General features: G+C 39.2%; 1 protein-coding gene across 4 annotated transcripts in view; it reads right to left on the bottom strand.

Moving 5' to 3' along the window:
- Nucleotides 1-7069: 7069 nt before the first annotated feature.
- atad1b (ATPase family AAA domain containing 1b) overlaps nucleotides 7070-24808 on the bottom strand; it is a 77338-nt gene continuing 59599 nt past the window's right edge. For 3 of the 4 annotated variants that reach the window (XM_059653142.1, XM_048551076.2, XM_048551078.2), the window contains exons 6-10: nucleotides 21227-21333; nucleotides 19621-19710; nucleotides 16132-16182; nucleotides 13186-13322; nucleotides 7070-9676 (exon numbers count right to left, since the gene is read on the bottom strand). In XM_059653142.1, coding sequence (XP_059509125.1) covers nucleotides 9553-9676; nucleotides 13186-13322; nucleotides 16132-16182; nucleotides 19621-19710; nucleotides 21227-21333 — 509 coding nt within the window. In that variant the 3' untranslated portion in view covers nucleotides 7070-9552. The remainder of the gene's footprint in view (nucleotides 9677-13185; nucleotides 13323-16131; nucleotides 16183-19620; nucleotides 19711-21226; nucleotides 21334-24808) is intronic. The other variant, XM_059653143.1, reaches the window with a different exon arrangement.

The raw sequence follows: 24808 nt of genomic DNA, 5'->3' as shown, positions 1-24808 counted from the left end.
TTGGAACTCATGTAGTTGGTTATCTTCAGTAAATGCTGACTGTAACTGTTCACACTGGTTCTCGCCAAAGTGTAACACATTAACCTTAAGAATATCTCCAATTTCATACTGAACAGTATCAACATGCGCAGCAGGATAAGTATCATGGTTTTTGTGTGGTTTGGATAAGTTGGTCTGCGTGTCAGACGTAATCATCCTTGTACCTGGCTCATATCTCCCCACAAAGTTCTACCCTTTGACCTTAACAAGTAAAACACTGCAAACTTGCCACTCTTAGGAGTTTACAGCAGATCATTTAATATCTTCTAGTCTGTCTCTATGGTAACCTTCTTGCCAAATAAGTATATGTAAAGCCACATGATACCAAATACTCAAACTAATGTCTCAAGCTCTATATTGAAATAGTTGGCTTGAGCAAATGAGCATTTTCATATCTTGCAAAAGACAGGTGCCGAGGCCGTATTGTGATACACTTACAGAATTGTGACTTTCTTGGGGTCATAATATTGCAGTAGTCAAAATTGTACTGAAAGAACCTGTGGAGAGGATTGAAGATGTATTGTCTTGTCACACATAGAGGGTGTCATTCTTGAGCAATACATGTCCACAAAGTTGGGAACACATGACAAGAGCAAATTGAAAAATTCAAGGCATCACAGGTCCTCATTTGTTTAACCTCACATTAAAGAACACAGCTCTCTCTCAGCACAAACATTATCATACTTTGATCAATATTATAAATGGTCAAAGCAGCATGGACAGCATAGCTCCAACACTCCTGAAACCTAGGTTTTACCGAGGAATAGACTGCTGGTATTGCTTCTGCACAAATACTGTGTTAATACAGTGGCAATGCTAAACTTCAAGCAAGTTCTGGTGGGAGATATAGTGAATTATATTTCCAGAGTGGTTGGAATAGTGGAACAAACACAAGTGGGCTGTGTCCTAGAAGTTACAATGTTTAAGTTAGAGACTCTCACCATACATCAAGAATTAATGTCAGTTGATTTATGCTGATGGACAGTCTCTTTAGATTAAGAAATTTTCACATAGGAACAAACAAATCAGGAGAAGTTGGCCATTCAGCCCCTCAAGTCTGCCCTGCTATTCAATGAAGTTACAGCTCATACGATTGTCACATCAAATCCACATCCCCACCTCGACCTGCTAAATTCTGTTTGAACTGGGCAACCCCTAGGTCTAGATTCTCCTTCGTGGAAATTTATTCTCCATATCTACTCTGTCAAGGCCTCTCAGGTTTTAATATACTTTAATCAAGAAGCGGATTCAAGCCCAACACGCCCAACCTTTCCTCAAAGAATTCCATCCATTCCACGTATTAATCTAGTAAACATCTCAACTGCTTTCAATGCATTTACACCCTTCCTTAACTAAGGTGACTTGATAAGGTACTCCAATATCCTGTAAACTAAACCACAACTTCCTTCGTTTTATCTTCAATTCCCCCATGGGATAAATGGCAACATTCATTTAGCTTTTCTGCTAGCTGTATCTGCACACTAGCCTCTAGTGATTCATGCACAAGGACACCCAAGTCTCTCTGAGTCTCAGAACTCTGCAATATCTCATCATTTAGATAATATGCTTCCTTTTTATTCTTCCTTTCAAAGTGGACAATTTCATATTTTACTCCATTTGTCACATCTTTACTTGTGGATGCAACCTATTGACATCTTTTTGCTACCTCTTTGTGTCCTCTTCACAACTTATTTTTCAAACTATCCTTGTGTCATTAGCAAATTTAGAACCATACCTTCTATTCCTTCATTTAAGTCATTAATAGAAATCGCAAACAATTGAGATCTCAGCACAATCACTGTGGTGGTACACTACTCATTATATCCTGCCAAGCTGATAAAGACCCATTTATGCCATAAATGGGTCTTTATCAGGTTGGCGGGATACAATGAGTCGTGTACCACCACAGTACTTCTTATTAGCTAGGCAACCGCACTTACACAGTGCTTCTTATTAGCTAGGCAATCTTCTATCTATGCAAATACATTACCTATCACACCATGAGCTTTAATTTTCCACCATAACCTTTGATGGGGCACCTCTCAAATTCCTATAGGAAATCGGAGTACAGCATATGCACCAGTTCCTCTTTATCCATAGCATGTTCCACCCTCAAAAAAACTCCCAACAAATTGGGCAAGCATGATTTGCCTTTCACAAAACCATGTTGATTCTGCCAGATTATCTTGGAACTTATTCACAGGTCCTGCTGTAACTTATTTAATACTACCGTTTAACACCTTCCCTGTGACAGACATTAAGCTTATGGCCCTGTAATTTCTTGTTTTTGTCTCCTTTGTCAATAGGGGAGTTGTATTTCCTACCTACCCATCTTCTGAAACGCAGGTCCTCAGCAGTTATCTGAATGATTGAAAAGTAACTACATTATGAAAAACATTTTATTATTAGTGACCACATATAGACATGCTTTCATTAAGGTCAGTCACCATTGGAAATTTGAAAAATGAATTTGTGACAGTGACATTTGTTCTTTCCTAAGCTTTTATCTACGATGCCATGTAATTTGAAAGCTGTTCCACGAGCGGTTGAAGGCAACGAAAAGCTGCATTATCCAGTTGACGCAGTGTTGACATGTGTTACTTAATTGACAGAACATTGGCCAAAAATTATGGAACTTTCCACCTATTTTCAGAGGCTCACCGTTTCAGGAAATGAAAGTAGTATGTATGCTTCCCATCCAAACAGTTTCACGTGTAACTATTCTGAGACATTTCACTTAAGGAACTTCAAATAATTTTTTTTAACCATTTTCAATGCCACACCAAAAACTCTGGGCTAATTATTTTTTAGTAGCCCAACTTAGACAAAAAAGGGCCCCAAAGATACTCAAATGCAGAGAATGCTTGAGAAATTCAGAGATCAAATCTACATCTCAACTGCAATAATTTAAACATTGCACAAGTTGCAATTGGTGTTCAACTTTGATTTCACAGCCTGAAATTCTTTTGAAAAGTCTCAAAAGATGAGATTTTATTTAGCATCCAGGACAGACACACCTCTAAATTTTTATAATTCAGAGAAGTCATGTAAAAATGACCATTTAGTCATTTCTTCCAATGTGGTCATTCAAATGAATTTTGATTCTCATTGAAAAGTAGCCAGCTGCAAACATATTCTGCCCTCATAAAATAGCCACAGCCACTTTCAATTTCTGACAACTGCAGAGTATCTTCCCTTCACCAATTGCTACCATCTTGTCATAACCTTAAATGACCATCACTTCATCCACTCCCTTGTAACCCTCAGCAACATCAACACACAAACCCCTGCCATCAACTTGGCAAATACCAAAGTTTCATGCTCTGCTGTACTAAAAAACTGAAGGATTCACCTTCCAAAATGCAATAGAAAGCAAGATCCTATCAGCCACCCCACACCTGAGGGCTTTGAACCTTTGTACTGCAACGGGATCCAGTACTTTATCACACATGGAGTACTGGTGGACCCCAGATGTCCTATGATATAGTACAGTGGTGCAAGCCCATTTGATCTCTCTCCCATGGTCTCTGTGTTGCTGTAAAAATATATCGTTCCCCATAGCCACTGCCAGGCAACAACCTCAGAATTTCCACCTACTGCCTATTTAATGTTGACTCATGGGCTGTCAAAGTTGTAGACAGGGCCAGCATTTATCATTGCACATCCCCAGTTGCCTTTGGAGGTGGTTGTGAGCTGCTCTTTAACTGCTGTGGACTATGTGGTTAACAGACCCACAATACTGTTAGGGAGGGAATTCCAGGATGTTGACCCAGCGACACTGAAGGAACAGCAATATATTCCCAAATTGGAATGATGAGTGTTTTGATGGGGAACTTGAGGGTGGCGTTGTTACCATATATCTGCTGCTCTAATCCTTCTAAATGGTAATAGTTATGTATTTGGAAGGTGCCATCGTAGTACCCTTGGAATGCATCTTGCAGATTGCTGCTACTGAGCATCAGTGATGGAGTGAGTGGATGCTGTGCCAATAAGGATCTTGAGTCTTCTTGGAGCTGTACTCTTCTGAGTAAGTGTGGAATATTCCACTATACTCCTTCATTGTGCCTAATGCCAGTCTTTGGATTGAGAAGGGGGCTTATTTGCTCAGACTGGCCCTTGTAGCCATCATATTCATACCGCTGGTCCAGTTCATTTTCTGCTCAGTAATAACCCCTGGATGTTGATAGTAGGGGACACATGATGGCAACATTACTGAATGTCATTGGGCAGTAGTCAGATTGTCTCTTATGGAGATGGGTCATTGCTTGGCATATTTGCAGCAAATGTTATTTGACACTTTTCAACCCAAACTTGGATCTTATCAAGGTCTTGCTGTTTTTGAGCATTCATGAATGGTGCTGCATATTGATGACTGTGCAATGAACTTCCTCCCTTCTGATGAAGCAGCTGAAGGTCGTTCAGACGAGGACTCTAACCTGAGGAAGTAGGGCTCTTCTGATGTAGTGGTAGTGTCCCTACCTTTGATCTAGAAGGCCTGGGTTCAAGTCCCACCAGTACCAGAGGTGTGCCATAATACATCTGAAAAGGGTGAATGGGAGTATCTACCCTGAGGAACTCTTGCAGAAATGTCCTGGAGGTGAGATGTCAGACCTGCAAGAATTATCTTATGTGCCAGGCACAACTCCAACTAGTAGAAAAGTCTTTCCTGATTCCCTTTGTCTCCAGTTTTGTTAGATGCCTTGATGTCACTCTTAGTCAAAATGCATTCAAATCCTTAACTTTTTTTTCGGCTTACATGTTTTCACCAAGCAGCATCAGTGCCCAGTTCTTCACAGGTTTTGTTGAATCTTGTGCGGTATCCTACAGTTTTAAAAAGGCAAGGTACAAAATATGGAACTTGAGAGTTAAGGAACACGTAAGCATAAAATAATGAAATATACATCAAAACAAAACTGATGGCGAATGAGTTGTATAAACAGGGAGAATCATAGGTAAATAACTGAACAAAATGAAAGTGAAAAGCTGACAGAAAAGGCGACAGAATGAGTTAGTGTAGCAAATAACAATACAATTGTGAAAGGCAACTTGTTTTATTTTTCTGGAAGAACAACAGCGGATAAATTATTCGAGATAATGGGAACTGCAGATGCTGGAGATTCCAAGATAATAAAATGTGAGGCTGGATGAACACAGCAGGCCAAGCAGCATCTCAGGAGCACAAAAGCTGACGTTTCGGGCCTAGACCCTTCATCAGAGAGGGGGATGGGGGGAGGGAACTGGAATAAATAGGGAGAGAGGGGGAGGCGGACCGAAGATGGAGAGTAAAGAAGATAGGTGGAGAGGGTGTAGGTGGGGAGGTAGGGAGGGGATAGGTCAGTCCAGGGAAGACGGACAGGTCAAGGAGGTGGGATGAGGTTAGTAGGTAGCTGGGGGTGCGGCTTGGGGTGGGAGGAAGGGATGGGTGAGAGGAAGAACCGGTTAGGGAGGCAGAGACAGGTTGGACTGGTTTTGGGATGCAGTGGGTGGGGGGGAAGAGCTGGGCTGGTTGTGTGGTGCAGTGGGGGGAGGGGATGAACTGGGCTGGTTGAGGGATGCAGTGGGGGAAGGGGAGATTTTGAAACTGGTGAAGTCCACATTGATACCATATGGCTGCAGGGTACCCAGGCGGAATATGAGTTGCTGTTCCTGCAACCTTCGGGTGGCATCATTGTGGCAGTGCAGGAGGCCCATGATGGACATGTCATCAAGAGAATGGGAGGGGGAGTGGAAATGGTTTGCGACTGGGAGGTGCAGTTGTTTGTTGCGAACTGAGCGGAGGTGTTCTGCAAAGCGGTCCCCAAGCCTCCGCTTGGTTTCCCCAATGTAGAGAAAGCCGCACCGGGTACAGTGGATGCAGTATACCACATTGGCAGATGTGCAGGTGAACCTCTGCTTAATGTGGAATGTCATCTTGGGGCCTGGGATGGGGGTGAGGGAGGAGGTGTGGGGACAAGTGTAGCATTTCCTGCGGTTGCAGGGGAAGGTGCCGGGTGTGGTGGGGTTGGAGGGCAGTGTGGAGCGAACAAGGGAGTCACGGAGAGAGTGGTCTCTCCGGAAGGCAGACAGGGGTGGGGATGGAAAAATGTCTTGGGTGGTGGGGTCGGATTGTAAATGGCGGAAGTGTCGGAGGATAATGCGTTGTATCCGGAGGTTGGTAGGGTGGTGTGTGAGAACGAGGGGGATCCTCTTGGGGCGGTTGTGGCGGGGGCGGGGTGTGAGGGATGTGTCGCGGGAAATGCGGGAGACGCGGTCAAGGGCGTTCTCAATCACCGTGGGGGGGAAGTTGCGGTCCTTAAAGAACTTGGACATCTGGGATGTGTGGGAGTGGAATGTCTTATCGTGGGAGCAGATGCGGCGGAGGCGGAGGAATTGGGAATAGGGGATGGAATTTTTGCAGGAGGGTGGGTGGGAGGAGGTGTATTCTAGGTAGCTGTGGGAGTCGGTGGGCTTGTAATGGACATCAGTTACAAGCTGGTTGCCTGAGATGGAGACTGAGCGGATAAATTATACTGTGTAAGACACAAGGTTACACAACATCCTTATTGTGCACTCCTTCGCGGTGAGAAAGGCCATAGAATATTTGCTAGCAGTTGGAATATTTTAAGGCAATGTATATTACAGGTGCATGCACATAAAATGTTCACAAAATTATGGTATATTTTCACATTCTATGGTGTATTAAAAGGTTTATTGACAAATTCCAAAGAAAACTCAGAACAATATCTGATTGTATAACTTTCCTTACGGTACATAACCTCCTCTTCCCCAAATAGCTTGTCAAAGTTCAACTTTTTTGATGGTTTAAATAGAAAATTACTAAATGAGAGCTTATATCAGTTAACATTCTAAAAAATTAATAGCTTTTCTGTTCAGCAATGCTAAAGACTGTTAGATAGCAGGAATTGTTTATAAACATGTACTGACTGCAATTTGTAGTATTCTCCACATTATCTTACCCTTGCAGTTTTTCCACATTTTTGTTTGTGCTCACAGCCCATTAAGTTTCAATAAGCAGACCAAGCGTCCCATAAACTGTAAACTGTATCTTTATTTTCTGCTTCGTATGAATCACTGCAACTCAGGCTCAACAATTATGTGGGATTGTAATAAACTGAGGTGGAATATTGACCATATTCACTTGTCACCACACAGCAAATAGTACTATAATGCTAGACCATCGCGTGCAGATTAAGATTACAGTCCAGATGTATTTACAGAGAGCACACTGTTGGAAACAAAGGTACCAGCAAGATATCAGACAGTATAATCCAATTTTTGGTTACTTAATTTACAATCTAAAGTCAGCAACCATAGTTGTAAGAGTCTACTATAGCAAATTATTCTAAATACTGCCTGTAATGGATAAACTTATTTTGAAATGGAGTTCCTTTTAGACATGAAGAAAATTAAAACAATTCTAGAAAGACTCTGGATTATAATAGTATTTCCTCTAAAGAACAAAGCTTTGTCTTTACCTTAATATGGCAAGAAAAAAGAGATTAATTGTTTAGGTACATTAGACAATCAGTGGAATACATTTTTTAAAAAGCTATTTGAGGGAAGCAATGCTAAACTAACTTACATAAATCTTACAGATAGTTGTGAGGGAAAAGAAAATGGGTTGTGTTTTGAGCAGCTATGTAAAGGTATGAATCACCTCCAGAAATATACACACAGGACATCAACATTGTACAAGATGACGTAGGCCAGGTCCCTATAGCTGGCCACCTGCATAGTTCATCCACAGAGTAACCAGTACAGCACAAAGGGTATTTCATACAGATCTACAAGGTATACAGTTAGCTGCTGCCTCTTTTAATTAGGATTTATCCTATCCATTAAAACCATAAAGACAGAAATTTCTATTTTTACATCAAACATTGTTTGAGGTGCATCTCAACACTAACTGAAACTCATTCCCAGCCACATCTATTCTATATATTTTTAATCTGTATAGACACAAACTCAATTATTCCTTCTAGAGGCTTGACAGAAAGCTACAATAGGCCAAATTTGAAATGACTAGCAATGTAATAATGATAATAAATTACTGAATAGAAATAAAACTTCATTTTAAACCAAGAAATATAACATTATGTTTACCCATTAAGATTGAAATTGAAAATGTTGAGGTCATTGGAATTGAACTTGAGGTGAGAATTTGTGAATTTATGCAACAATTAACTATTACTGCAGACAATCTCCAATAATAGCACAGCAACCTTTTTTTTAAAAAAACAAATTTGTGGTAGAAATATCCTGCCAAATAAAATTTGAATTAAACACATTCTATCCGATTTAGCCCTGACTGACAGTGGGCTAAAAGCAATTGAAAGAAAGACCTGGGCCAATCTTTTCAACAAACACTACAGTAAATACTTTTGCCAGCTCTTCTCCTGTGTGCAATTATATTTTTCTCAAATATTTATTAATGTCATAACCCTATTTGTCCCTGTGGTCATGTATGGCAATGTAATCTCTGTTCTAAAGACCCTTATATTAACGACGGTTCTGACAAACATCCCTATTCTGTTAATTGTAATCGTCCTGCCTTTATTATCAATCAGACAAATGGAAAGCTTGACCCTTCATTTTGTTTTGAAAAGATCTGTCAGATAGATATTCCTTCCTTACTTCTGTTGCAGTAGAAAAAAATTGCAATTTTGAACCTTTCTTCATAAATACATATAACGATATAATGTCTAAATTGCACTGCTGCAGAAGCATTTCAGTTCTATTGTTCAAGGGCACAAAATGTTATATACAAAGTTTTTAAAGAAAAATTATTATCGTCATAGCTAGTTAGGCACCTTATTATTTTGCAGGCAACTCCATTCCATCAAAGCAGATGATAATGAGCAGACAGTATACAAAATGTGACAGGAATTACACATTTATTTACACTGAACCCATAAAATAAAAAAAATTAAAAAAGCATAACCATCCTAGTTTATAATTAAATTAAAAAGACATGGCTATGGCTCAACCAAAATGTCAGAAACTACTTTGAATAGTTCCTTCATATTACTTATTCAGTTTTTAAGAGCTCCTCAGTGCTCTTGGATTCATTATTAAATGACGCAGATTACAGTGCAGTCAGTCAGTATAGTACTTTCGTTGTGTCTTAAAAAGCCATTTGAGTTTTTGCCGAAATATTCATATTATTCAAGTAGCTTTCTTCCAATATTAAATCTTAAACAATGATACTAATGCATTCACAATTTTGAACCAATATACAGAAAGTTCTAGTATACGTATCTGCACAAGCCCCAGTCAAATTACACAAATAGTTCAGTACAAATTTTTCCTGTGAATATGGACCTGAAAGAACTACGCTTGATGGGTGATACTGAATTCACAGAAATACAATTAGAAAAGCCCTTCCTTGCACCTCACTCCCACCTCTTATCTTCCCCAATTTTGGCAGAGGAATTAGCCATTATCCAGCCAAGTCATTCAGTAAAAATTCAGCTGAATTTGTCCTTCTTTGTAACTAGGCAGGCAAGCATATCCTCAATCTACAATGAGGTTGTCTTGAAGTTCGCTCAAATCACTGACTCCTTTAGACTTTCGCATCTTCATTATTGCTCTTTTGAGGTCCTGCTGTTTGATGGGTCGAAGCCTGTCCCCATTGCTACTAAATCAGACAGAAGTTGACAATTAACAGTTGTGGCAAAGATATTAAGTAAAAAAAAACTTGCATAGTCTACAGAGAAATTAACCAGAATACATTGCTAGCAAGGTCTTGATAAGAAATAGGATGAGGTCAACATTAGATAACAGAAATTTGTGTTTACTGGACCAAAATTCTATGCGTTCCTTATTGGCAATTTATTTCAAGAACAGGTTTTCCTGCGAAACTTATTTGTTGCTGAAAATTTCTACTAGTGGATCGAGAACATTCTCAAACTGGATGCAAACCATACAATTTTACCCACCTTAGGTGGGCAATGGAGGACGGGGCGGGGGGGCATCCTATTCTGGGTTTCAGTTGGCAAAATGAAAAGAGAAACAGTATTTTCACTCTTTTTGGGTAATAGTGCATCTGTTGCAGTTTATTAAATGTACTCATAAATCTAGTGGAGGAACATTTCTCCACTTCATTCATTCTTCAAATCAACTTCTAAATTACAGATTTTGTAGCAGAATACAGTAATGCAAAATGAAAGCATACAATTATAAGACAGAAATGATGACAACAAAATTTTTTAGAGAAATGAAAGGCGGGGTGGGGAGGGAAAAAAGAGAGAGAGAGAGAGAGAGAGCGAGAGAGCGAGAGAGAGTGTGAGAGGACAGACAATCAAGCAAAAACCAGGTCCAATTGATAGGCCACATAATTGGGGATTGCTCCTGTTCTCAACAACTAACATGACAACATTGCCAAAAACAAAAAATATCTAGCAAAAAAGGTCTTTTCTTTTTGATTGAACTTTGGTCTACAGATCTTGTACATTTTTCATCCATGGTATTTCTAAAGAGGTTTGTCTCATCTATCTGTTCATCCGACATGTGAAGGAATGCGTGCATCTGGACTTAAAGGGGATATGATTACAGATTGTATACTAGAAATTAATAATCTTTTGTGTCACACCTTAGAGGACAAATTTACAAAAAATAAGCTAGTTTTTTTACATTTCAGCATTCACTGATGATACTTGTTTTAAGCTTCTTTTATCTTAGGTGGTGGTCATAGTCAGGCATTAACCACCCAAGGTAAACTAATCATATCTCACAACTGCAATAACATTTAGAATAGTGAGGCTCAATTTCCAGTGTGCTATTCCCATGACAGTAGAACAGGAAAGGTAGTAAGTGAGAAAGAAAACAAGGAAAAAACAGTAAAAGTAATAAGAAAACTGATCAGATGAGGAAAAAAAAAGCAGAGGAAGGAAGATAATTAAGAAAGGGTGCAAATCTTCAATGTCAATCAACTGAGGTGTTCATTCTTAATGTCATCCTTTCTAAAAATTCTTTCATGATGAACACATTACAAACTAAGCCAGCATTTACAGCCCATTGCAGCTGCCTTCAAGAAGACGGTGGTCAGCCACCTTCTTGAACGCTTACAGTGTTTGTAGGTAAGGGTGGGATGCAAGATATAACATCTTCAATTGGTAAATGGTGGGAAGGCATAATGAAGTACTGAAATTCTGAAGGAAGTTCCAAGATTTGACTCAATCACAGTAAAGGAATAATAATAGTATAATTCCAAGTCAGGATGATGTACAACTTGGAGGGACTCTTTCTAGTTGTGTTCCTGGCTATCTGCAGCACGTGCTTCGAGATGGTTCAGGCCTTGGATTTGGAAGATGCTGTGGAAGGAGCATAGTATATGGTCCACATTGTCACCAATGTGGCTGGTGATAAAGGAAGTGACGTTCAATTGAGTTCCTTTGCTCTAGATTGTGTCACACTGTCAATAGGTCTGCACACATTTGGGCAAGTGTAAAATATTCCATCACACTGTGACTTCTGTATTGAAGACAGTGGAAAAGTTGTCTCGAGTCAGGTGGTGATTACTTATCACAGCAAACAAACTCTGATCTGGTCCTTGTACTTGCAATATTTATATGGCCGATTCAGTTTAGTTTCTGGTCAATGGCAACCTCCAGGCTGTTGATAATGAGGGATTCAGTGGTGACAATGCCACTGAGAGTCACAGAAAATAATTAGGTTGTCTCTGGTTAGAAATTGGCAATAATTTTCAATCGTAAGGTGCATTTGTACCTGATGTCAGTCATTCCTGATGGCTGTTCATATCTTGCTGCATATGGACATGGGCTGCTTCAGTAGGAGGAACTGCAAATGCTGCTGAACTTGGTAGGGTTCTTTGTGGATGATTGAAAATTTGATTATATGATGGAATGAAGATCAGTGACAAAGCAGCTGAAGACTGCAGGCAGCGGTGTGTGTGCATGTGTGTGTGGATGCATGTTAGGACATTATTCTCAGCAAATTCTAAACTTCTGTCGTGATGATGGGCCTCGAACAAGCACCATCACTTTCCCTTGTGCTAGGTATGACTCCAGTGTACAGTTATCATCCTGCATCCCACTTGTTACCATTTTGCTGGGACTGCTTGATGTCACACTGTTGGTAACAACTGGCTGAACTGGGTTTGCACTTTTTGTGGGCGGGACATATTTGGGCCATTTTCCACATTATTGGCATCTACCTGGCATTGTAGCTGTACTAGAACAGGCTGATCATGGGTGCTGTGAGTTCTAGATCACACAGTAAAATGAAGCGTGTCCTCAACATAAAGATGGTACTTTGTTTCCACAGGAATGCAGGATTGTCAATTCTATCAATACAATCACAGATTGATGTATCAGTGATGGGTAGATTGGGGAGGATGAGGTCAAGAAGGTTTTTCCCACTTGTTGGTTCTCTTACTACCTGCTATAGACCCAATCTACCTTCTATGACCCTGAAGATGTGGTCAGCTTGGTTAGTAGTGATTCTCCCAAGCCACCCAGTGTTGAACAGTGATTGGCTTCTTCCAAATAGTATACAGCATGAATCAGTATTGTTGCAGCAACTGTTTTTTTTTGGGGAGTGGGGTTGGGAAGACCATAGGCAGCAATCAGCATGTTGAAAATCATTTCTACGACAGACTAATCAGCCTCAAATTTCATCTACACTAAGAAATAACAACTGCTTAAACAAAAGGAGCCAACATAAACTGTAGTTGCAGGAACCTAGGATTCAATGTTAATTTTAAATTTTGGTAAAAACCATTAACTTGCATAAAAAATGTACTGAAATTGCCAGTACAAGACCTTCAAAGAAAATACCTCCTCAAAAGTTTAAATGTCAATTAAAAATATTTTAAAACAATAAACAGTGTACTGATTCACAGCCTGAAGAACCTGTTTTATTTGCATTGTACAATCTGCCGATTCATACTGTGGTTACATTCATGGCCCTGATGTTAACAGTGCTGAAGGCATGTCTGACAGGATGTGTATATTAGTTCTAAACAAAATTGCTAGTAACCCGACTCCTCATCACCTTACTTACACTTTTCAACATTTATCATACAGCTGGCGAATGAAATCCTTCGGCTGGCAGACTGTGAATTAAATCTATTAGATACTACATTAAAATAAAATGACACCTTAAAAAGATCTGATTTACACAAACCTTTCCTCCTCATCGGAACCATGTACATAATCCCGGACACAAAACATGGCAGCATCTCTACAGAGTTCTTTCAGGTCACTCCCTGAAAAGCCTTCAGTTTCCCTGGCAATTTCATTCAAGTCCAAGTATCGATCCACCTGTTTACAAATAGCAGATCTTTTAGATTGGGTCTAAATTTCATTTCTGAAATTACTAGCTTAAGATAATAACTGATGCATTTTTAAACTAGAGGTCGGGACTGTGTGGTTGCAGATACAATTAAATATTGCAGCCCTATTCAATGACTGAATGCCTCTGTAAGTGATCATTCCAAAGCAATCATTCAATCAAACAGGACATGTTAAGGACACTCCAAGTGGACACATGGTGCATTTTCACAGAGAGAAAAGAAAGAATTAAACTCATACAACTGTCACAATGGGGTGAATTGACTAGATATGGAAAGAGAATTCAGGAGTGCAATATGAATGTGATGTAAACCTTGAAGAATGAGTGAAATACCCTACTGATTGCCAAAATAATAACAAAAACTGGTTTGTGGTAAACACAGCCATCACAGAGTAATATTAAACAGTATGCGAGCACAAGCTGAATGAAATGGCCTTAAGCCATTTGGGATCTACGAACGGACCCAGAGGACTGCAAGGACCGAGAGGCAATACAAAGCTGGAGCAAATCAAAGGATTTGATGATAAGCATTAGGATTTAAAAGTGAAAACATTAAGGGGGCAGGGAATTTGCAGAAGTTGAAGAGGCTAGAGATGAACTCAGTGCAGTTTTTAACCGTACAACAGAAATATGGTAAAGGAGATTTTTGACACACAGACACTAATGGGATGGAAACAGAAAACCATCAAGATGGATTTTTGAGAAAGAAATGATAGAGTCATAGAATATTATAGCATGGAAAGATATGCCATAGTGAATAATTAAATCAGCAGCTAACCTGGAATGACGATTAAGAGATCAACCAATTCATTAAATGCGATATTGTTTGACAATGCAAAATATGAAAACAAAATACTTCAGACCACATTAGTTCTCTATGCTAGCTGCTCAGCCTCAACCAAGAAAAATATTACTCTGCATTTGAACCAAATTTAGAACTCTTACAGCCTGTACCAAACAAGCAATCTAGGACATAAGTAACCAATAATGAGCACCTTTCAACATGAGCAGTGCCGTCATAGATAGCATAAAATTTTCTGGATCATTTGAGGAACATACAAAATTTGTCAGTCCAGAAATCTATTATTCAAACATGCTACTTGTCTGGAAACTTTGTCAACAGATTCGAGCAACTCTTTGCATCATTTTCTGGTACAATATTTGGAAAAGTAAAACAATAACAATTTTTCTCACTATTGCAAGCCTCAGTTAAATATTTTAGCTAAGGTTTTTTGTGGTTCACACATTGTGGTAAAGGAGTGCTAAATTTATTCCCTTATTCCACAAACTAAATCCAAAAGTGGCTCATTCACATGCATTTTGGACAGGTGATGTTATAACATACCAGCAATGTGCACCAATGTAACTTAAGGCAAACTATCCAGTAGCTTGTAGTTTCATCAGATGCTGGTCATAAAAGTCTCAATTTGGTGTCTTACAATATTTTTGTTGATACAGTGCATGTAGAATCAGTGGAATTTACTGTCTTTTTCCAATAACTCTTGAAAAGTTGACGGTAAACCATGTTCTTGAATCAATTGTAGTGTAGGAATTCCAATAGCGCTGTTGAGTAGAGAGTCCCAGGATTTTCTTGCAATTGCAATAACATAAGAACAATATACTTTCAATTTGGGAAGGGGGTATGGCTTGAAGAGCAGCTGGTACAGTTCTCAAGTGTCTGAAACGCTTGAAATTCTAGGTGCTATAGGTGATGTTGAATAAAATTTGAGTTGCTTTAGTGAATCTTGTAGATGGTACACATTATAAGTATGAGGAGTTAATGGTGGAGGGACCAGCCATTCAAGAGAGTGATTTCTTTAATATTATTGCTGCTACACCCATTCAGGCAAATCTACTCCAGCTCTAGAAACCTCTTGACATCCGCACTCCAATTTTTATTTCTGGAGTCTACCAAATTTTAATTGCTCTATAGTGGCTATACTTTCAGCTGCCTCAGTCCGAGGCACTGGTATCCCCTTCCTAAAGCCCTTTCCCGCACCCCACCCGCCTCTCCACCTTGCTTCCCTTCTTTAAGATACTGCTTAAAATTGATTTATTTCACACTGTATATAGTGATCTGCCGTATCCTCATACGGTATGGGGATCCATTTTCTTTTGTAATACTTCCATTAAATAGCCTAGGAAATATCACTGCATTCAAGCCATGACATAAGTTGTGCTGTTAAATTCAAGTACAGGCTTCTGCTCGAGCAGTAAGACAGTTTCCCAATTCTGGATCAAGTTCCCAAATAGTCACAAGGACTGTGCAGGTCAACTGGTCTTCATGTTGAAACTCATGTACTTAAGTCAATGCCAGAGGACTTGATCACTCTCAAAATAGATTAGAGTTTATTGCGGCAGTTTGATACAACTGTGCCATTTCCTAGGCAATTTAAGAGGGCTTTAATAGTCAACCACACTGCTGTGAATCTGGAGTTATTTATAGGCTGGAATAGGTAACAACAGATATCATAGCCCAAAGCAAACTGATAAACTAGATGCGCTTTGCAATAATCCAGTAATTTAGGATTTAAAATACCATCTCTAGATCATTAGTCCAGGACTCAAGTTTACTTGTTCAGCAGCATTGCTATAATACTCCTATGGTTTCTTTCCTGAAAAAATAGCATAGGCTGATATAAATAAATAATACATTTCGAAACTAATGTCATGAGTGGCCTTAGAAGGCAAAAAAGATTAACAAGATATGTGATCAAAAGGTCAATGCAGCTGAAAGCATCCAGTAAACTTTATTTCCTTCTATTACAAGCTACATACCTCTTCATTTCGTAGTATTAAATTTAGGATGGATTTCCGTTGATCAGTATTCTGTGAAACGAAAACATAATTTAGAGTATCCTCAACACTGGAAAACAGAACAATAATATTATAAAAAAAAGTTCTTGTCAACTGTTACCCAGGGACAGAGAAAGGCAATTTTGTTAAACTTAGTACAGATAGTTCTGTTTGTTGATTGCGTACCTTTCAATTATCTCACTTTTATATTTTATGCTACTGAATTCAAAAATATAATCTGCCATTTTCATGGCCTCATCTATTTAGGAGACGCCTTTCATGATTGGTGCTTTTGCACGGCAAGGTCTCCTGCTCATTTTGTAATATTGTTAACGATTTACAGCATACTATCCTTATGATCAAAAAGTATCTTTTTACACTTTTCACTATTGGCCAATTATCAACTTGTCCTGCAGTCCTACTCATGTATCTCATCACAATCTGTCAAGGCGTCCATCCTATGCCACCCTAGATAACACGCTGTGAAGCTGGATGAACACAACGGGCCAAGCAGCATCAGAAGAGCAGGGAAGTTGACGTTTCGGGTCGAGACCCTTCTTCTGAAGAAGGGTCTCGACCCGAAACGTCAACTTCCCTGCTCTTCTGATGCTGCTTGGCCCGCTGTGTTCATCCAGCTTCACATCGTGTTATCTCAGATTCTCCAGCATCGGCAATTCCTACTATCTCTGTAACAATTTCTAGCCCACCCTATACATGGTGTTTTAAACATGCTTTACTGCTAATTATCATTAGTGAAAATGCTTATGGAAATAACCTTCCCTGACAGTGGAGGGATACAGAAGCATGGTTGAATTTAAATGCAGGTGAGCACAGTTTTGTGCCATGAAAATCCTGAAGCTCTGAAGCAAAATTCTCTTTTAAAAATCATTCCTGTATACCTTTACCTGGGAAATACATCCACCTGTAACTGAACCCGATCCAAAAACAAACAATCTGAAACATAATTCAATATCTCCTTTCAATATCTTTTCATAACTTGGGCATGTTGAAAGTGCCTTATTAACATCTAAACAACCTGATTGACAAAGCAGTGTTTAAGACTAAGTGGTCCACATATTAGAAAGTATGTTATGAAATCCAAACATCAGAAACATTCAAAATGAAGAAGCTTGACAAAATAGTAATGAGTTCATTATTTCTCAAAACGTAACTCATAATAATCATTTTGTAAATATGTTGCATGTTGGTAACTTCTGGCTTGGTCAGGGACTAAATCCTATTCCTAACTACAAGCAAACTACCACCTACTCTTATGGCTTCATTTCTAATTAACTCCAACTTCTCCAAAATGACATGGGTGATTTTCTCTCCATTTCGCAAAGCAAAATCTGTGAACACAGAATGTTGCACACCCTCCCATAATTTTCCTATACTTTAATATTAGGTGGCAGGTCCAGAAATACACCATTTCCTGACTTGGCCTCCATATGCAGATAGTTCTTCTATAACACAGGTCATTGTCACCATTGTCAACTCATATTTTGTCTCCAATATGCCGACATTCACCGTGTCCGAGATAATTTAGTTCATGAGATCCACAGCCAGTTTTACAAATGTGGGTTTTTAATCTACCACAAACTGGACTGAAAGTATCTAAAGATAAGAGATCTTATCAAGCAAATTGGAGTTCAGATGTATGAGGAGGTGGGATCTCATTGAGACTTATACAATACTAATAGAACTAGACAGGGTAAAATGCAGGGAGGACATTCCCGATGGTGGGTGTGTCCAGAACCAGGGCCACAGTATGAGGATTCGGGGTTGATAATTTAGAATGGAAATGAGGAGGCATTTCTTCACCTAGAGAGTGGTGAGCCTGTGGAATTCATTACCACAGGAAATAGTTAATGCCAAAATATTGAGTGTATTCAGGAGGCAGCTATACAGTACATGTGGCAAATGGGATCAAAGATTATGGAGGAGAAAGCAGGGTTAGGCTACTGAGTTGGATGATCAGCCATGATCTGGATGAATGACAGAGCAGGCTCAAAAAGGGCCAAATGGTCTCTTCCTGCTCCAAATTCTATATTTCTACATTTCTTTGTTCCATCTTTTGTAAATATCTAAAGTTTAATTTTCCCTTACATTCAAGGAAGTGTGACCATGCAATCTAAGTTTATGCCATGGTAAACAGAACAGCCTCAAAACTGGTTTTCACATCAGTGGCAATTCAATTTAAATACTTAATTATAAACCAACTGTGACCAAGAAAAACAGAAGCAAAATCTATCTGGACTGCACTTAAGATCCATCCCCCTATGGTACCACTCGTCTCCCGTGATACATCTACTCCTTTATTTAGAACAAGGTTCTCAGCAAAAGTTCATAAGATTTTCTGGACTGCACTTAAGATCCATCCCCCTATGGTACCACTCGTCTCCCGTGATACATCTACTCCTTTATTTAGAACAAGGTTCTCAGCAAAAGTTCATAAGATTTTCTGGACTGCACTTAAGATCCATCCCCCTATGGTACCACTCGTCTCCCGTGATACATCTACTCCTTTATTTAGAACAAGGTTCTCAACAAAAGTTCATAAGATTTTTTTCACAGCTTTCTGTCCTTTGTGTCAGTAAGTGAACAAATCCTTTCACCGTGCTCAAGTTCTAGTTCACTGTTTCCTCTTCTGTTTACTGTTCTGTTTATTCCTAATTTACTGATACATCAGCCAAGGCCAAAGATCAAACATCCCCCAAATCCATCCAAAGGCCCCTGAGATTTTGAGGGTTTGCTTTCTCATTTTCACTAACCCATTTATTAAGCAACAAAGTTTGGGTAGTAACAATATTTTACTTTATTTGCGTTGATATGTGAGTATTTGGATTCTCTCAGAAGCAGAATTAGAAAAACAACAATATCCTAAATAGTTATCAACCCACCATTAAAGTTCAAGGTACAAAATTCGAGGAATATTTTAATTTCTTAGATGGCATTGATATTGGGCATAGGACAACAGGCATAAGTTAGCAATCTTTTTTTCCAATATAACTGACGCACTTCTACACTACCCTAAATTCATCCACCACAGACGTTACAGCTTATGCGATTCTGTCACATATGCACAAAGGTGAATGATTTTTATCAAGTAATTACTACTCTTTTTTAATTGTATCTCAGACTTTAATACAACAATCGATAGTGTTTATTACTACAGTATCTATTAAAATTTGTCTGCATACAGTGGCGGCTGAACTCAAAGCATGCATCCCTCTTGCAGCCTCCTCATCCCCACTTCCCTGGCCTCTCATGCACCCTCCTTACCACCCTCTGCATCTGGCAAGTTCTTCCTTCCATGGTGCCTTGGAGAAAGGCCATTCAAACAACATCCCTTGTCTTTTCAACCTTGGCAAGAGGCTATACTTTTACATTTGTGCAGAAACTTCTGAAATGTGAATTAACCACCTTGCGGCCATAGTGAAATGTTAAACATTAATCTGTATTTGTACTCACAGGCTGCCCTATGTGAAACCTTGTTGGCATCCTTCGTAAAATGGCAGAGTCAAGATCTTGTGGTCTATTAGTGGCACCCATCACAATTACCTAACAAAATAGAATAGGCATTGATACAACACGGATTTTGAATAAAAACAGCAACGATGTAATGGTTACTAAACAGAGCATTCTCTATTCATTTCTCTAAACCACTAGCCTTCAATAAAAACACAGCTCCAACAGATAAATTATTCAGTTGGTTGGGGTGGTGTCAGCTTACTAAGCAATCCAAAATAATCATTTTATTATTGTTGAGAATAATAGCAAATAAAAAGGGAAGTTTACTTAGATATTCATTCTTACTCCAAAAATAATTACAAATGCCTACTTTTTGCTAGGAATTCAAATGCAAAGGTATGCTGCATTAGTGACAAGTGTAAATAACCATAGCTGGAATATCAAGTATTAATTTTGAAAAGTAATTCATCCAGTCATCATATCTGTATCACTCAAATGATAAGAATATCTTACATGAGTTTCCCTGATGGCTTAGCAAGTTAACTCTGAGTCATTCAGTCAAACAACCCAGAAGACCATGCTTTAGTGATGGGAGTAGAAATTAAGCATATTTCCTGCTCTGGGTACTTGCACCAAGCATACAACTGTGGCTGCTAGGTGAAGTCAGGATAAGCTTCACTATGACCTCCAAATGGTTAAATACCCAAACTTATCCTGAAGGCTCGTAAATGGATATTAATAATTTAAGTGAGCCAACACTTCAAGTGAACAGAGATTCTCTCAATGTTGTCAAAAAAATCTTTCATAAACTCTCACACCAAATCACGTGGAGCAAAATTGTGGACAATTAGAAAGCTGATGCAATAAAAGTTACTTTCGAAATAGCGGCTGACATTGGAGCATGCTTTCAATACAAGCAACAATTGCTAGTAATGATCAGCAGATAGCAAATGCATCTGGGAAATTATACACATGTATTAAATAAAAAGGGAAACATTTTCAATCATTATGCTCAGTCCACAATCCACGGTATTATACAGCATTTGACAGTATCTTGTTTCATTGTCAAACGATGTTAAACAGTAAATGTTCATGGAAATTTATTTCTAACATGAAAGCTTTAACAAAGTAGATCTATCATTACACTCAAGGATATACACTATCACTCCAATACATGGAATATTACCGTAATACACTGTACACATGAGATTGCTAAATCCCAATATGCTACAGGAAATGGAAAACGTTACTCAATGGAGGAGGAACGGGAGATGGCCAAAAACATCATTAGACGCATGTTTAGAGTAAACATGAATCAGTAAGCAGCTTGGTAGTATAGTCGCAAAAGATGTGGCAGAGCAAAAGGAGGATTTGTAGTCAAGAATGAGATCTTTAAGTTCAATGCATTGAAGAATGAGGAACCATTGCAAGGAGGTAAGGATAGGAAATATGAGAGCAAAACTTAATGCAAATAGAGTTACAAATTAGGAGTGGGCATGTAAAATGGAGCACAGGAAACAGGCAAGTAATAAGCTGGACAAGTCAAGCCAGTAAGTGTCAAAAATATGCAGCTTACTAAAACATCAAAACAAAATACTGCAGTTACTTGACAGCTGAAGTCTGTATCAAGGCCATCCCAGAGGCTCATAAACTGAGCTTTCATCATTGCTGTTGCTTCATGGTCAGAGCTGGACCGATTTCGTAGAAAAGAATCTGAGGGAGAAGTATAGAATGTTCTCATCAATAAATATTTACTCAAAATTTAATGCCTTTATTCCTTTGTCACCTTTTTTCAAACTTTGAAGATTGGACCAGACCAACATAACCAATTTCTCATACGGGAGCATCAATTCTTCATCGAGGTGAGAAGAAATTACCAAAACTGAAACAAGCCCTTTGGTCCAACTCATCCACGCTGACCAGATATCCTAAATAAATCTAGTCCAATTTGCCAGCATTTGGCCCGCATCCCTTTAAGCCATTCCTATTCATATACAGATCCAGATGTCTTTTAAATGTTGTAATTGTACCAGCCTCAACCACTTCCTCTGGCAGCTCATTCCAGTCATGCACCACTCTCTGCGAGGATAGGTGGCTGTTAGGTACCTTTGAAATCTTTCCTCTCTCACCTTAAACCTATGCCTTCTAGTTTTGGACTCCCCCACTCCAAAAAAAAGATCTTGTCTATATGCTTTATCCATACTCCTCATGATTTTATAAACCTCTATCAGGCCACCTTTCAGCCTCCAAAATTCCAGGGAAGATAGGTTGTAATCTATTCAGCCTCTCCCTATAGCTCAAACCCTCCAACCTTGTTAGCATCCTTGCAAATGTTTTGTGAACACTTTCAAGTTTTACAACGTCTAAAGGAACATATAAACATAAGAATGTTTAGGGCCAGTACATCATGCTCATGCCAGCTCTCTGCAAAAGCAATTCAGGTCGTCCCATGCTCACGTCTTCCCCACCCCTCGAGTACTACAGATTTCTTAATACATCTGATAACAAATTAGTGGATTGGACATTCAACTCCTACCTCACTTAAGTGCATTAGAGTGCTCTTGTGGTGCTGTTGAATGGGTTGGTCGATGTATTCCAAAATTCTGTAGAGCTGGAAGGGTGCTGACAGATTGGTGTATGGCAAATGTAACCTCACTATTCAAAAAAAAGGAGAGAGGGAAATAATTGATTGTGATCTCTTTTGCTGTGACAGCACTATTTACTTCCATGACATCCCACTCGCTAAGGGAACACTAGCCTCATTACTGGACAAAGGAGAAATGCCGACCCCCTACAACAGCAACACCATCAGCTAGGACAGCACCCTGAAACTACTAGATTTATGCCTCACAACCCACTTGTCTTCAATGGCTGCCTGTACAAACAAATCAACAGAACAACCATGCGATCACCCCTATCAGGGCCTATAGTTGAAGCAGGAATGCAAAGACTAGAACGGGCAGGCCTTCCCACTATCCGGCCAAAACTATGGTCTGCTATGTGGATGACACATCTGTCATGATCAAAAACACAAAACTGGGCGAATCCCACCAACTCATTAACAACATCTTCACCGGTAAAAAATTCACCAGGGAGCAGGAGAATCGACTCCCATTCCTGGATGTAATGGTCAAATGAAGGGCCAATGGTGAGCTCCAGACCAGCATATATAGCTAGGCCACCCATACAGACCAAATACTTAACTAGAGCAGCAACTTCCCCAACGCTCAGAAACAGAGCTGCATCAGAACTTTGTTCAAAAGAGCCATAACACACTGCAGCACCCCAGAACTGAACAAAGCCAAAGAAGTATACCTCCACAGCATCCTTTAAAGCAACGTCTATCCAAAAAGCGTAATCCACTGATACTTATGCAACAGACAACAACAGGAAGACACAGTACGCCCGGATACACCAGTCACCCTGCCATACATCAAGAATGTTTCAGAGATGATCGGCAGACTACTCTGACCACTAAGAATCGTGGTAGCACATGAACCCACAACTACTGACAAGAACAAAGGATCCCATTCCCACAGATGACAGGACCAACATTTTATATAAAATCCCATGTAAGGCCTGCCACAAACACTACATCAGACACACCATCAGAAAACTAGCTATCAGGGAACATAAGCACCAAACAGCTACCAAGACACATGGCCAACTATCACTCATTTCCACATATTTGAACAAAGAAGGCCACCAATTCAACTGGGACAACGTTATCATCCTAGGAAAAGCCAACCAAAGACATGTACAGGATTTCCTAGAGGCCAGGTACTCAACCCGGAACTCCATCAACAAACATGTGGAAGAAGACCTCATGTACCAACTACTATGAAGCAGAACCAGAAATGAAGCCCACCACCATATCAGATCAGACTACATAAATCACAAGTGGGGCAGACCAGCAAAGTTTCAATGGACGCACACTGATGATGTTACCTAGTCTGGCAATGAAACATCTGCAAACCAGCCTATCACATCCACCACTTATCCCCCATCTACATTAGTTACATCACCAAAGAAACTCCACTAAGCTTGTCAAACACGGTGCTCTTTCATAAATCCACGCTGACTTTGTTTAATCCTGGCGGCATTTTCTAAGCATCCCACTAACATGTTCTTTGTAACAGACTCCAACATTTTCTTTACTAGTGATGCTATGCTAACCTGTTTGCAATTCTCAGTTATTTCCCTTTTTTTTTAAAATAGTGGGGTTACATTTGTTATACACCAATCTACCAGAACCCTTCCAGATCTACAGAATTTTGGAATACATCAACCAACCCATTCAACTATTTCCAAAGTCACCTTCTTTAGTACTCTGCAATTAGGATGATCAGGTCATGGAGATTTACCAGCTTTCAATACCATTTGTTTTTCCAACATTATTTGTTTTTCACTAGTCTCATTCAATTCCTTCTTCCCAATAGAACCTTGTTTCCCTTACATTTGTCAGTAGTTATGTGTCTTCTTCTGTAAAAATAGAACTAAAGTATTTGTTTGATTGCTCTGCCATTTCATTGTTCTTCATTATTAATTCTCTTGTTTCAGACTACAAGGAACCTACATATATTTGGACTAATATTTTCCAATTTACATAAGTGTAGAAGCTTACTGTTATCTTTAATGTTTTCTCTAAGTTAACTTTCATTCCTCTTAATCAACCTCTTGTATCTTCTTAGCTGCATTCTAACAGCTCCCAGCCCAAGTTTGCTACTTTTTATAGCAAGCTTTAAATGACTTCTCTATGATCTAGTATGATCCCAACTTACTTTGTTTGTTATGATTGGCTCACTTTTCCTGTAAGTCTTCTTTCACCCACAAGGAATGTGTAACTATTACAACGCATGTACTCACTCTTAAAATTTTACTAGTTGCCTGTCATCGTCATGCCTTTTAATGAAGTTATCCAGTGTTTCGTAACAAACTCACCCCTCATGCCTTTGCACTTCCTTTGCTTTATATTCTGCACCCCAGATTCAGGCTACACTACTTCAACTTTGATTACAAATCTTATCACTGCTGTTAGGATGTCCATAGACAATTCACATATTTTCCACCATTTCTTGATTCTGTGCCACCCAGACTCATTCCACATATAGATATTGTGTCAGTAGCCTTTCTCCTCTGTGGATTTCATCTTTGATTAGCAGTGTCAAGCCATCTTCTTTTCCTTTTT

The sequence above is a fragment of the Stegostoma tigrinum genome, chromosome 20, assembly GCF_030684315.1.
Source record: "Stegostoma tigrinum isolate sSteTig4 chromosome 20, sSteTig4.hap1, whole genome shotgun sequence".
NCBI lineage: Eukaryota > Metazoa > Chordata > Chondrichthyes > Orectolobiformes > Stegostomatidae > Stegostoma > Stegostoma tigrinum.
Note: the sequence above shows the minus strand (reverse complement) of the source record. Positions and strands in the feature narration are given on the sequence as shown.